The sequence below is a fragment of the Kwoniella shandongensis genome, chromosome 10, assembly GCF_008629635.2.
Source record: "Kwoniella shandongensis chromosome 10, complete sequence".
Lineage (NCBI taxonomy): Eukaryota > Fungi > Basidiomycota > Tremellomycetes > Tremellales > Cryptococcaceae > Kwoniella > Kwoniella shandongensis.
In genome coordinates this window covers 1,033,050-1,045,424 of record NC_089296.1, presented here as the reverse complement: position 1 = coordinate 1,045,424, position 12,375 = coordinate 1,033,050, and the positions used below count along the sequence as shown (strand labels likewise).

At 50.7% G+C, this 12,375-nt stretch overlaps 5 protein-coding genes across 5 annotated transcripts; 3 read left to right on the top strand and 2 right to left on the bottom strand.

Moving 5' to 3' along the window:
* Positions 1 to 128: 128 nt before the first annotated feature.
* CI109_105774 (uncharacterized protein) lies at positions 129 to 1,562 on the top strand (the record flags this gene model as incomplete). Its single annotated transcript, XM_032004278.1, has 3 exons — positions 129 to 317; positions 390 to 666; positions 745 to 1,562. 3 exons carry the CDS (start codon positions 129 to 131, stop codon positions 1,560 to 1,562), a joined length of 1,284 nt encoding a protein of 427 aa, XP_031861509.1.
* A 142-nt stretch (positions 1,563 to 1,704) lies between these two features.
* CI109_105773 (uncharacterized protein) lies at positions 1,705 to 3,186 on the bottom strand (the record flags this gene model as incomplete). Its single annotated transcript, XM_032004277.1, has 7 exons — positions 1,705 to 2,116; positions 2,172 to 2,215; positions 2,288 to 2,425; positions 2,490 to 2,629; positions 2,692 to 2,834; positions 2,913 to 2,923; positions 3,046 to 3,186. 7 exons carry the CDS (start codon positions 3,184 to 3,186, stop codon positions 1,705 to 1,707), a joined length of 1,029 nt encoding a protein of 342 aa, XP_031861508.1.
* Positions 3,187 to 3,687: 501 nt separating this feature from the next.
* CI109_105772 (uncharacterized protein) lies at positions 3,688 to 4,624 on the top strand (the record flags this gene model as incomplete). The annotated part of the gene is made up of 3 exons (XM_032004276.1): positions 3,688 to 4,099; positions 4,171 to 4,371; positions 4,494 to 4,624. 3 exons carry the CDS (start codon positions 3,688 to 3,690, stop codon positions 4,622 to 4,624), a joined length of 744 nt encoding a protein of 247 aa, XP_031861507.1.
* Positions 4,625 to 4,835: 211 nt separating this feature from the next.
* Positions 4,836 to 6,118, bottom strand: CI109_105771 (uncharacterized protein; the record flags this gene model as incomplete). Its single annotated transcript, XM_032004275.1, has 4 exons — positions 4,836 to 5,440; positions 5,503 to 5,660; positions 5,728 to 5,880; positions 5,976 to 6,118. 4 exons carry the CDS (start codon positions 6,116 to 6,118, stop codon positions 4,836 to 4,838), a joined length of 1,059 nt encoding a protein of 352 aa, XP_031861506.1.
* A 329-nt stretch (positions 6,119 to 6,447) lies between these two features.
* Positions 6,448 to 12,330, top strand: CI109_105770 (uncharacterized protein; the record flags this gene model as incomplete). Its single annotated transcript, XM_032004274.1, has 6 exons — positions 6,448 to 6,500; positions 6,563 to 7,132; positions 7,185 to 7,831; positions 7,882 to 7,973; positions 8,023 to 10,309; positions 10,373 to 12,330. The coding sequence occupies 6 exons, from the start codon at positions 6,448 to 6,450 to the stop codon at positions 12,328 to 12,330; spliced, it is 5,607 nt and encodes a 1,868-aa protein (XP_031861505.1).
* Positions 12,331 to 12,375: the final 45 nt, after the last annotated feature.

The following is a 12,375-nucleotide window of genomic DNA, read 5'->3' as shown; positions in this document are numbered from 1 at the left end:
AGTTGGTGATTCACTCGTTTACTGTTTACCTGTACATCTGCCTCTTTCGTTCTGCATGCTACGTGTTGCATCACGCTACGCATCAGCGTCTACTTGGTCTCTCCCAAAGGTCATACATCTTTCTCGCCATGCCATCCGTAAATCGGACTCCGGTCTTTCAGTCCATCCTTACGACTCAACTCTCGTCGTTGCCTCAATCTTCTCGGTCCAAATCGCCTAGTGGTCGATCAACGAGTCGTGAGAGGAGCGCTAAAGGGAAAGGCAAAGATGAATCGTCTCGTGCGAACGAAGAGTTCCTCAAGGAGGCTTACCGGATCGTATGTAGTGACTTCGCTCTCTCTCGAACATGTGGTTGTCATATCGGCTGACTCGTGTTGTTGGCTGCATAGCACGCGCACTTGTCATCTTTGCAACATCTTCTCGTGTCCGTTCGAAAACCGTATCTCTCAACTGTCGAGCCTCCTCCCCTATCTCGTAGAGCACCAAGGGATACTGATCGAAGGAACGTCGGTGATGGGGAAGACGGCGACGACGTAGAAGAATGGAGGAAGTGGGAGAGAGTGAAATACCTCACCGATAGAGAAAGAGACGAAATCGACTTACGAGCGAGGATGATATTGAGGAGATGTAAAGAACGAGTGGGGGCATTAGAGCTTTCGGAGCAGAGTGAGTCGGTGTTCGAAACATGACAACTTTACTCCAAGTGACATTTGTGCTAATGGGCCGGGATTTTGATCTGATCAGCACGCAAATCCAAGACGTCGACACTACAACAGACCAAGACGACTACTACACTCCTCTCTCTTCTTCCGTCACTAGCACCTCTTGTTCCCAATAACACATACGAACCTTTGTTGACCGCACATCGAGCTTCGATTCTGTGGACTTTGAACGACTTCCTCGCTAAATTGACGGGTACCGTCGGTGACATGCAAGAGGAAAGAGCGAAAAGGAGGGAAGAACGTAGCAAGACTCTAGGAGCAGGAGCGAGTAATGAAGCGGCCAGACTGGTCGGTTCTTCTTCAGCTGGACGAGAGCCGTTCCATCTGCCTATACCGAAAGGGGCGGAAGGTAGAAAGATACCTGATGGGGTGGTTGTAGCGGTCGACGATCCTGCTTTTTCACCAATAGTAGGATCACCAGATCATCATACCACCGCCTCCACCAGGGGAGGGGATGGAAATGTAGGGATGGGAATCATCGATCCGAATTCACCACCGATCGAAAGCCAATTATCACAAGAACAAATCCAAGCCTTCGAATCCGAGAACAACGCATTATTAGAACACATGTCTTCGACACTCTCTTCAGTCCTTTCAGCCGAATCGTCCCTTTTGGAGATCTCTCAACTCCAATCAGAGTTAGTGAGACATCTCGCACAACAGACAGAAGTCGTCGAGCAGCTGTATGAGGATGCAGTGGGTAGTGTGGCAGATGTGGGGAGAGCGAATGAACAGCTCAAAAAGGCGAGAGAGAGGGGGAAAGAAGGGAGATTGTTTTTGCTGATCTTTTTGATTGGGGCGAGTTTGGGTCTGTTGTTTTTGGACTGGTACGCCAAGTAGAAGTGGCAACAGAGTAGTTACGCTATGTACAGCGATACACATGAGATGCATTGTAGACATATAATACATGAATCTAAGCGAGTCGTCGGAGATGATTTGCCGTTGAATGACGATCGGAAATAGCAATCAGGGCGGGGGGAGCCTACGCCATATCTCCTGCGTCACTCCCACTCGTTCTCCTTGCCAACTTTGCTCCACCTCGTCCGACACCCAACCCTCCTCTTCCTTCTCGCTCCGTTAGCATCTCCGCTTCATCCGCATCCGATCCCGAATCGTTATATTCACCCAATAACGCATCCTGTTCCAAGACCTCCGCAGCGAGTTCTCCATCACCGAAGCCTTGCCCTGAGCCTCCTTCCCTATCGAGCTTTCGCATCTGTTCCAACGTCAGTCGGTAGATGACGATTCCGGTCGTGACTGAGATTGCACCAGATAGACCGATGGAGAACAGGTTGAGCCAGAATCGAAGTGGATCAGAGGAAGGGGAGTCGGAAGCAAGAGATGTGAGACGGGATCCAATGAAGACAGGGATGAATAGTCGGGGTTGGATACAGCTGATGGACGAGCGTTGTCAGTCGAGAGCATCACAAGTAAAACGATCTTGCTCACAGAGTTGCCAGCATGAACTGCCAGAACTTGACACTCTCAATAGACTATGACCAAGATGTGTCAGCCCGCTGTACAAGATCCAATATCCACTGCTATAGCGCCAACAGTCTACTCACGGCGAAGAGACCATTCCCCACTGCCCAAGGGATGGGACAATATCGAATCATGATTACGAGTGGTAAACCTTTGCTTCGCATGACATGACCGAACGCATCCCATTTATCGTTCCTGCCGATGAAGCCAAGGAAGAATGCCTACATAGCTCACTGTATAAATACACAATTCACGAAGGGAAGTAAGCAATAGAAGGTGACTCACTCTGACGGATAAAAAAGCGATACCTGCGCCTGCCATTGACCCGATGAAAGCGATGAGAAACCCCGGCCAGACCCCATACGTAAATCCAATGAGGGTGAGAGATCCCACGAATCCAAACAAGGGTGGATGGGAGCTCAGTACTGTTTTACCATGACTAACGATCAGCTCGGCCTGTAACTACAAGAACGGAAGCGTGACTTACTATTGAACAGCATACATAGAAGAACACCCTTCCATCCCATGCCTTTTATTTTCAGCGCCAAGGAGGTGAACCAATGTCCGATCCGAGTAGGGGTGATGATGACGATCAAGGCGAGGAAGAAGATGTGTACGGCAGTGATCACCCTACGTAAAAGATCAGATTAGCACACTGGTGTTGTCCACTTGATATATAGCAATCCGATGAGCAAGCGGTCAACATACCATATTGTTGCCTATGATAGAGAACGTGCGCAGCGTCAGCGTCAAACCCAGTAACATCCTTCGAAATCATGAACTGTCAAGTCCACATCCCATACTCTATGGTACTGGACGCCGTGCGGACTCAAGCACGTACCTTGCCTTTCCGACCAAGCTTGTGATATCGATGTAAGGTCTCTCTAGGCAGAGCTCTCAGACGGTGGAACAGTGTTCGAGCTCTGTGTGACAAGGGCAGATCCATCGTAGATGATGAAGGTGAAGTTTCCAGTCGGGGCATCGCGGGCACAGAGGTGTGCACAAGACCAAGTAGTATCAACAGGTGATCGGCAGCTTATTGAGACGTTATCGATTAGGGAGCTCGAGTGTAGGAGCTGTTCAAGATGAATGGATGCAGAAGAGCATCTTTAGAGATCGGCCGTGACGAGTGCCGACTGCACTTCGCTTGCGGCGAGCACCGAACCGGACACGTGGGATTGATCGCGGGTGGGCATTTTGACAGTTGTAGATGTCATTCTGGTCATGCATTGTGGATCTTTCGCAGACATGATGAGCCAGATGGGAAGGTCTGGTGCTACTTACACGTTACTATGCATAGCCGTCTGTGGGATGATTGGCCAAAAATGAAGCGCGGGCAGATGTACCAAAGTCAATCGACTACCGCTGCCACTTGCTTTCGTCGCGCTACTTACCGCTCGGCTATCAACGATAAATATCATCTCGCTTTGATGTTGCAATCCTACCGTTCTTTCCTGCCATCGACATTGATATATCAGACGCCATGATCAACCCAGTCCCACCACTGCCTACTTCACCACCTATCCGACTATCTCTTCTTCAAAACCTAACCACGCAGTCTCTCCTCATCTCTCAACTATTCACCCTTCTCGCTTCACCTCCTCCTCCGTCCAGTTCTGGTTCATCGTCAATCATTACCTCACCTATACCGGCACAGATATCCCAACTGTATGCAGCTTTGCAACTATCAACTCTAGACCTCTCAGCTCTGGTCAGAGAAGCTCATGCTCATCAAGAAGAATGGAGAGCTTTGATGGACAAACGAAGCGAAGTGGAGAGATTGGAGAGAAGAGTGAGGGGTTTGGTGAAAGGTTTAGAGAAGGGAAGAGAAGAGCTGGAAGGGATGGTGGAGAAAGGACGTGAAGTTCTGAACGATATTGATAGGTCTGAAAGCGGTGAGTGGGACTTGCGTGTGCTTTAGTCACACCAGAGCGCCTTTTTTGATCTTGTGATGTGCTGTATACAGCCCCGATACACGTCAAAACGTTGCTATCGCACGCTCAAGCGCTCTCACGCCATTCCTCTGCACCCGTATCGAGCCTCCTCGCACCTGTTGACAAAGCGCAATATACTCCATGGCCGACCGAGATGAGCATGAGACAGGGTTTGTTGTTCCAGTTGGAGGGAAGTATGAGTGGGATGGGTGAAAAGGGTGTCGTTGGCGATGGTGAGTCTGCGTACCGATCCGTCCCTGTTACACGGCAAGGGAGCAAGGGAAGATCCAGTTGGTCATCTGTCCCGGGACAGGGAGCTGATTGTTCATATATTTTCCCCTTCCCACCCGAGTAGAAACCGCTGTAGCCCAACCGAGAGAAGAAAGAAGAGAAGAGGCGGTTCAGCATGAAGAACCAGGGAGAAGATACGATCCGAATGCCGTGTTCCATCTCGAACTCAACTCGGATGATTCGGACGACGATTAAGAATCTCACAATCGGGAAAGAATGTAAAAATCTCTTCACGACCTATAATGTATGCAATGATGCTGACTGGATTCTTACCACGAGACTGCGAATCCTTATAGGAATGAGATTGTTCAACCAGGAACGGAAACAACAATACATACAGATTACGTCTAAATGACAAACAGCTACACTATACTTCTCTCACTCGCATCGCCTAGTCTCATACACACTAATCACCCCTTGTTCTTCTCCCTCTGCCTTGGGTCCCTTGCATTCTCGCCCAATCACTGTCAATCTCCAACTGATTGGCCTGTGTCATCTTTGCTAGATCTGCTAAACTTCTGCCCAAAGTCAACGCTTGATTTTGAGTTCCGCCAACACCTCTTGACCTATTGTTACCGGGGCCTGGTAATTGTCCCGATGCGATACCCAAAGCTGTAGCTGTTCCTGGAGCAGCAATTGGATCCTTCCCATCCCCGTTGGCCGGTTCTGCATTTCCTTTCCCTCTAGGTCCACGTTTTCCCCCTTGGACAGGGGCGTAGTTCAGCGTACCTGTTGGAGGTGGAATGACGGCAAGTGAAGAAGACTGAGAAGAGATGATGTCGTCGGTGGAAATGACCGCCAAAGCAGGAGCCATCATTGAGTGTAAGAGGATGTCAGAGGTTTTCACGCCGTTGGGGGGCGATGACGATCGAGGTAGGAGGGGGATTTGCGGTGCGCCAGTCTGGGTGGTAGTCGGTGTCTCACCACGAGATGGGTTAAATGAGGATGATCGATTTCGGAAGGGCATACGTCGGGTAGGCCGTGGTCTGATCTGAGCCTCGAGTAATGTTTCTACCATACAATACACGTCAGTTTCACGAGGAAAGTATGAGGAAAGCCGGAATCGCACGCACCAGTCACAACGTCACCACCTTCCTTCTCTTCTCGTAATCGCCTTCTCCTATCTTCCACAGCGGCTAATAATCTCTGTCTCACTTGATCCCTCGCATCCCAATATTGAGCCTCGATGGAGTCCCTCTCAGATTCATACATCTTCTTCGCCTGACCCGCTCTACGCCATTCCACATATCAGCTCCTGACGTCGCCATCCTAGAAGGATGCAGTAGTTGGTAGCTCACTTGTATTGGTATTCTACTTCTGAGGCTTCTAAGAGCGCATCTCGTTCTATGCTAGCTGGATACACGCGAAGAAGGTATTTCGCAGACGTAGGTGGTTGGGTATTGACAGATTTGTTTTCGAGGTGGTACTCTTTGTACAGAGCAGAGAATTTCCTGTTGATCCACCGTATCCCCATCAGCAAACGTACATCAAAAGGGAATGTATAGGAATGGTACACAAGGCAATGTCAGCGAGAGGGACAACTCACTCATCGCGATTACGCCAACTCTCATCATGGAGCATCTCAATCTTGTTTACGGTCTCCCTCCTCTTCCTATCCCGCTTAGATTCGGCATGTTGAGGTGGAATGATGGTTGGGAATGTCCCAGGCGGAGGTGCGTGTTTCGACATGATATGGATGGTCTCTCTATTGGTTGTTGTTCCTCTCTGATAGTCGCTATATATGAGGATGAGAGAGAAGGATATGAGAAGGAGCAGTTCGTTGTAATCTGTCGGTAAAGGCAAGAAGCGCTACCACGCCCGTTTGATAAGCGGAATCAAATGCAAAATGCCACGAAATACAATTCACGTGACCTCTCCCTCTCAACGCGGTATGCAAGCAAGCAAGCAAGCAAGCAACAGTTACTCACACCTAACTTGAGATCAACCACCATCTAAACATCGTTTCTTCAATTTGAAACTACTTTAACTTCTCGTCCCATCGACACCAAGACGCCACGATGGTTCAGGCAGCAGGCCCTTCGGGCACTTTGGATGCTGATGACTATCTCTGGTGAGTACTCGTGGTCTCGCTGAGTCGATGTCTAGCTGTACTGATTGCCCTTCCTTCCACAGTCCTCTGACAACGATACGAGATACCCTGCTACGACCAGAGACGGCTGCGGTTGACAGTTCCATTCCCAAGCTCCAATCATTACTATCATGGCACAAAAGACGGATAGAAGCTCCATGGCAACCTTTCAAATCACCTTCTGCCGAATCACGAGCCATGCTCAACAAGCCCTCTTTCACCATTCCTAATACCTCTGTTCAATTCGACGTAGACGAATCAACACGCAGAGTAGCGCTGAAAGTCTCAGATGTGCTAGGATTAGACGAGATAGCAGCATTCATGATGGCTAAATCATATCTCACTTTCAGTGTAGATGAAGAGACAGACGAGGAGAAGATGGTGGAGAGAGTGATACTCTGGTATTCGGAGGAAACGTTGGCGGTACCACAAATCGCCTTGGCCTTGCTGAAACTATCGGACGATGAAGGACCATTGGGTCAGGCGGCGCACGAGATCAGAATGGAGGTCATGGCAGATCCTGCCAAATACATAGAAGGACTGTTCAGAGCCTTCAGCGGTCTCGCTCAGAGAGATTTGGACGAGAAGCAAAGATCGTCGAGCCCGTTATTCTGGTAGGTATTCAAACAGTAACATATGCGTGGAGGGGTAGCTGACATCACCCAGGGCGAAACACCAACTCCGCACCCAAGAGATCCTCCTCAACCTCCTCTTCGTCATGCTCTACCAAACCCCTTCACGACCAGCTTCGATCTCCGAAGGACTGATCAAGGGCGCAATCATGTCCGCCTTTGGTACATCCCAGGCGAACCGTGATATCTGGGAGAACGATGGAGAAGCACAACGACTCGCGATACGGATACGAGACTTGATGGTGATCATCGCTCTGGAAAGTCTATGTCTGGGACAAGTTGTCTCACCCGTCGACCCGATCAACGAATACGACTCGACATTGCTGCAAACGAAGGAGAAGATCCAGTCAGTACACGAATTCTTGGTGGATTACTCCAACGATCTTAGTCCCAGATATCCAGAACCGGCTCCTGGTAGTTTGCCTTTACCCATATGGCCAATGGCCATCATATGTCTATCCTGGGCTATCATCCTTCGATCAATCCCCGAAGATAAGGTGCCAAGTGGTGGAGATGGGACAGTCAACTGGCAGGATATGACGATTCGAGCTTTGAGACTGCCTTCTGGGTTGTTCCCCTGGCTTGAAGAGATCTTATCAGGATCTTTGTTACAATCGGCACATGGTGATGTCGCAGGCGGGACGGCTGATGTTGAGTTGTACCACCGAAAGATCCTGAAGGGTGAGTTTTCAACCACTTGTGTGCTGCTTTCTCTAACGCCTCCTGCACAGATGTCCTCATAGGGCTATCCGAGCTCGTTCAGTTGGAGAATATCGCCGATCGACCAGGACTCTACCGAAGCTGGGAGCTGTTATTCGGCGGCGTAAGTCGTTTCAAACATCACTATAGCATGTAGCTTATACCATACCTAGGGCTCACCTTCCACTGTGTCGGTAATTGACGCCGACTTCTGGATCGCTGACTTCCCTTATGAGGAAAGACGATCTGTTCTCGATCGAAGCCAATTCCCTCACGAGCCAGTTCACCTCCTTCGCGTGTTGTCGTCTCTGGGGGGGTCGGATAGCTCAGACGCTTCGTCATCAGAGATTTTCGGTACCGATCCCGTCGCACAGGTTCACCACTACTTTTCGAATCTACCGTCAGTGACCCATACAGTGGAGCCAGGATGGTGCCGGTACATCGGCAAGGATGAGCAAGGCAAGGAGGTCGTCGAAGCGGTCTGCACTTTGGTGCTCCCTGGTGGTGCGAGTGTCCCACGAGGCTCCAAAGGCTTCATAGTGAAGACCGATGGATCAACATCACAAGTCATGTGGACCAATCAAATCGTTTCTGGGTGGACGCTGCTACTTGAGATCTTGCAAGCCGCTGCGGGTATACGTGCAGCCGACGAACGAACACCGAAGAGCGCAGCTTATCCTCCCGATAGCGTCTATCTGTCAGTCCGAGATTTGGACATGCAACTCGATACTGCCGAGATCCTCGCTGCCGGTATCAAATACCTCCGATCGGTTCTTCATTCGTCTCCCTACATCAAAGCGACTATCCTTACTGATCTCAGTCCCGACAATCACCTATCATCTGGTCAAACGTTACTTCACCTAGCCCTCACGGTACTCAACCACAGTCGACTCCCAGAATTGGCAATGGATCCCACCGTCGTATCGGATGCCGTGGATATCGTGCAGGCTCTCATCACTGCTCCATCCAGCAACATCTGGCCCGGTCTGCGATCTTCCGGCTTCTTCGATCCAAGCGGGAAACGACGTGGTAGCGTTGCCGCCCTGATCCAAGCCGATAGCGTGCGAGGGGAACATGCCTTGACCACTGCAGTGTTGCGATTGGTCCTCACACTGGTCAACAATGCGCATCATGTTCCTGAATCGGATTCGATCATCCTTAAATCGGCTCTTCACCTCGTTTTCGCTGACATCTGGAACAACTTCTCAGCCTGGCGATATAAGGATGTTGCTCGGAAGTACGAGTTGTCTTCGCTTGTTGTCGACATCTTTGACACGGTACTGCGGCACCCTTTGACGCCAGACGGATCTAGCCCGGCAACCACGGCACAGGTTCTCATCGATCTGTTCATCACTGCTACTTCACCGTTGACGTACCGACCGTTAGTAGAGGCTATAACGCAATCCGGATCCCTAATCCCAAGACTAATTGGATCAAGACGGCATGGGGATGCAGAGTTGGTTGTCAAATGTCTTGACGAGTCTGTCTCTTTCCTTGGCACCCTCTTCCGAGTCTCATCGCTTGTCGGATGTTCCGCAAACACCCTTCCAAAATCTCTTCTTGTAATTCCAATTTCCGTGTCAACGGGCGACAAGATCCAATTCATCGACAACCTCTTCGATGTTGCTTTTGCCCCGGCCGCACAGACCAGTAACATACTCAATATCTTCAAGACACTTCGAGTATATCTTGAGGTCATCGGCACCGATCAACATCGTCCATCACTCGCTAGCATGTTGCGGAGCCCGACAAGGACCTTTGAGAGCCTGACAGAGGTTGCGGTCAAGACTGACGACCTAGATGTCAAGGCTGAAGCATGGCACTTGCTTGCGACTATCGTTGCCACCCAGCCTGGATGTGTGCAGGCTTGCGTCGGCTCGACGACTGAGACGGAGATTCAAGGGACTCTCAAGAGCGCGATTGGTGAAATAGCTACCTGGGAACTGGTATTCCGAGACGCACCGCACGTCCTTGCTGCTGCTCTCAATTACGTCCAGTCAGTCATGCGCGTTGCCGGTGCCGACAAGGCGATTGCCATCCTACGGAAAGACAACTCATTCTGGCAATCCGTTTTCGACCTGTCGATTCAAATTGTTCCGGCCGCTCCATCCTTCTCCCTTTCGATCCACGCAGACGACTTCCAAGGTCGGATCCAAAGATATGCGTACGCAGTTCAAGCGAAAGCTAACGCAGCCTCGTTACTGGCTGCAGAACTCACCTACGCTATGGAGAACGATGACGAAGCTCAACCCGAAACGAAAGCGAGACAACTTGTTCTGTCCCTGTTTAGGAACAATTCAGCTTTACAAGAAGCAGTATTGATGGCAACTCACACGAGCTGTCTGCCCGAATTGCACGAGGAACAGGGTAAGAAGGTGAAGGCTAGCGGAGGGACTCTGCAAGCGCTCAGGACGATTTCACTCCCCGCCGAGAGGGAGTACGGGCGGACGTATCTTTACGGTGAGCCCTACATGGACATGTTACATTGAGGAATCATGTGTTGACATGAGTATTCTTTCGCAGATGGCAACGTGACTGTGCAAGAGTCGATTTCCCAACAAGCGTCTGTCAACCTCGCCATGGATATGCTCAACCTGAATTGGTCTATGCTCGACGCGGATATCGCTCTCACGAGATCGTTCCGAGTTCTGGCTGAGAGCGTCGCCGGCTGGACCGAAGGCGATGGTCTTGCGATGTCAGCTGCGCTTCGAGCTGGCGTTGCCATTGCCGAGACAATCGCAGAGGAATATCGAGAAGGCGACGTCATGCTCGCCATCCAGGTGGAACGACTTAGCATCCTCGCTGTGGTCCTCGAGACCGCGCTCGATACCGAAGATCACACCCCCAACGCCGAACTTGTGCAACAATTGGCTATCTCTATATCCACCATCATTGCGAGTCGCACTTTCCCCCCCATACTGTCACTGCGTCATCCCGAGCTTCCCGCCATCCATCAACCTGTCTTACGTATACTATATCTCCTCCTCCAGGTGTTCTCGATCACCGAACCGGCTTCGTCGAACATTGTAGTACGAGAATCGCTCATTGACGCAGGGACGTCATTCGCTTTCGAATCGGCGGATATCGTGCTCGAATCGGTTTCGAGGGGTGAGAAACCTGCTTTCGCTGGTGATCTCAGTATGGTCGTTGGTGTCCTCTGCGAGATCAGCAAATTAACGACAATGACGACGGCGTGGATGGAGAAAGTTCAGGGTGTGAGCTTGATTACTAGAAGTCTGGATGTCCTGGTAAGGGCGAGAGTGGAGAAGGATCAAGCACCGTTACATCTTTCGAGCATCCTACTTCTTCATTTGGCCCTCGCTAGCAATCCGTCATCGGCGGAGAAGGTGGCAATATCCGGTATCCTCCCAGCGTACTCGGACAACGCCATCGTTGTCGAAGCGGAACATGGTCGCATAGATTCACCGGCTAGCACCGGCCACACCGTCCACGATGCATGGTGCGGTATGCTTTTGGTCATCAAAGCCCTTCTTTCGACTCTACCCGATACTGCGACGTTCACACGTACGGATGTGATCCCTTTCATCCGAGTGTCAAACGCTCAGATGCTTCGCGCCATGTCATGGGGCGGAGAATCGCCTCTCACTGCGCCGGGGGTGATGGAGCTCGAGCTGGTGGTGGATGTCTTCTACGGTGTGGCTTGTGCACTTGGACCAGGATCATTGGCCGACTACTCAACACCCGCTTTACAACTACTGAAGGGCATTCGATATGCCTTTTCGCATCCGAGATTACTGTCGACTCTTTTCGTCCCCAGTTCAGAGGAGGAGAGGGCGACGTTGGAAGGCGAGTTGGAGCTGATAGAGGGAGAGAAAGAAGTCGATCTATTGGACCCTCAACGTACGCCAATCCTAGCAGAAAGAGTCACAGCGCTGTTGAGAATTGCTAGGACGGTGATTTTGACATTGACGGTGCTCACTCGTTCATGGGATGTTGTGAGAGAAGATGTCGACCCGGATCGAGCGAAGGATTACATCCTAGAGTCGGATCACACTTCTTCAGACTCGTCGAGTGGGTCGACCTCTTCAGATCCAGTTGGCGTGATCAACGATATCTACATCCTGGTATCGAATATGGTCGAGCGACTTGCGACTGAAACGGACGAATTATCAATCCGAGGTGTCACGGCACAATTATTAGAGACGGCAGGTCTTCTTTCACTCTCACAATTACAATTGCGGCAGACTCTCCTACCTCAGGACGAGAGGGATTCGCAAGAAGATGATTCCGGCATGTCGATGGATATCGATGCGGTATCAGGAGCGAGTGCAGCGGCGAAGAGGAGGATGTCTATGACGACCGGGCAAGGATCAGGAGGAGGGGAGGGTGGCACAAATGGGAGTCGAGAAGGGATGATATTGAGAGAATTGCAAGGTGATCTGATAGGGATCTTGACCCCTGATGGGGGGATGTTGGGTGTACTTAGGAAACTGGCAGAAAAGAGTTTTGGGGATGTATAGGTAGAGGCGTTCAGAATTGATGTAACATATGTAGAGTAAGATACA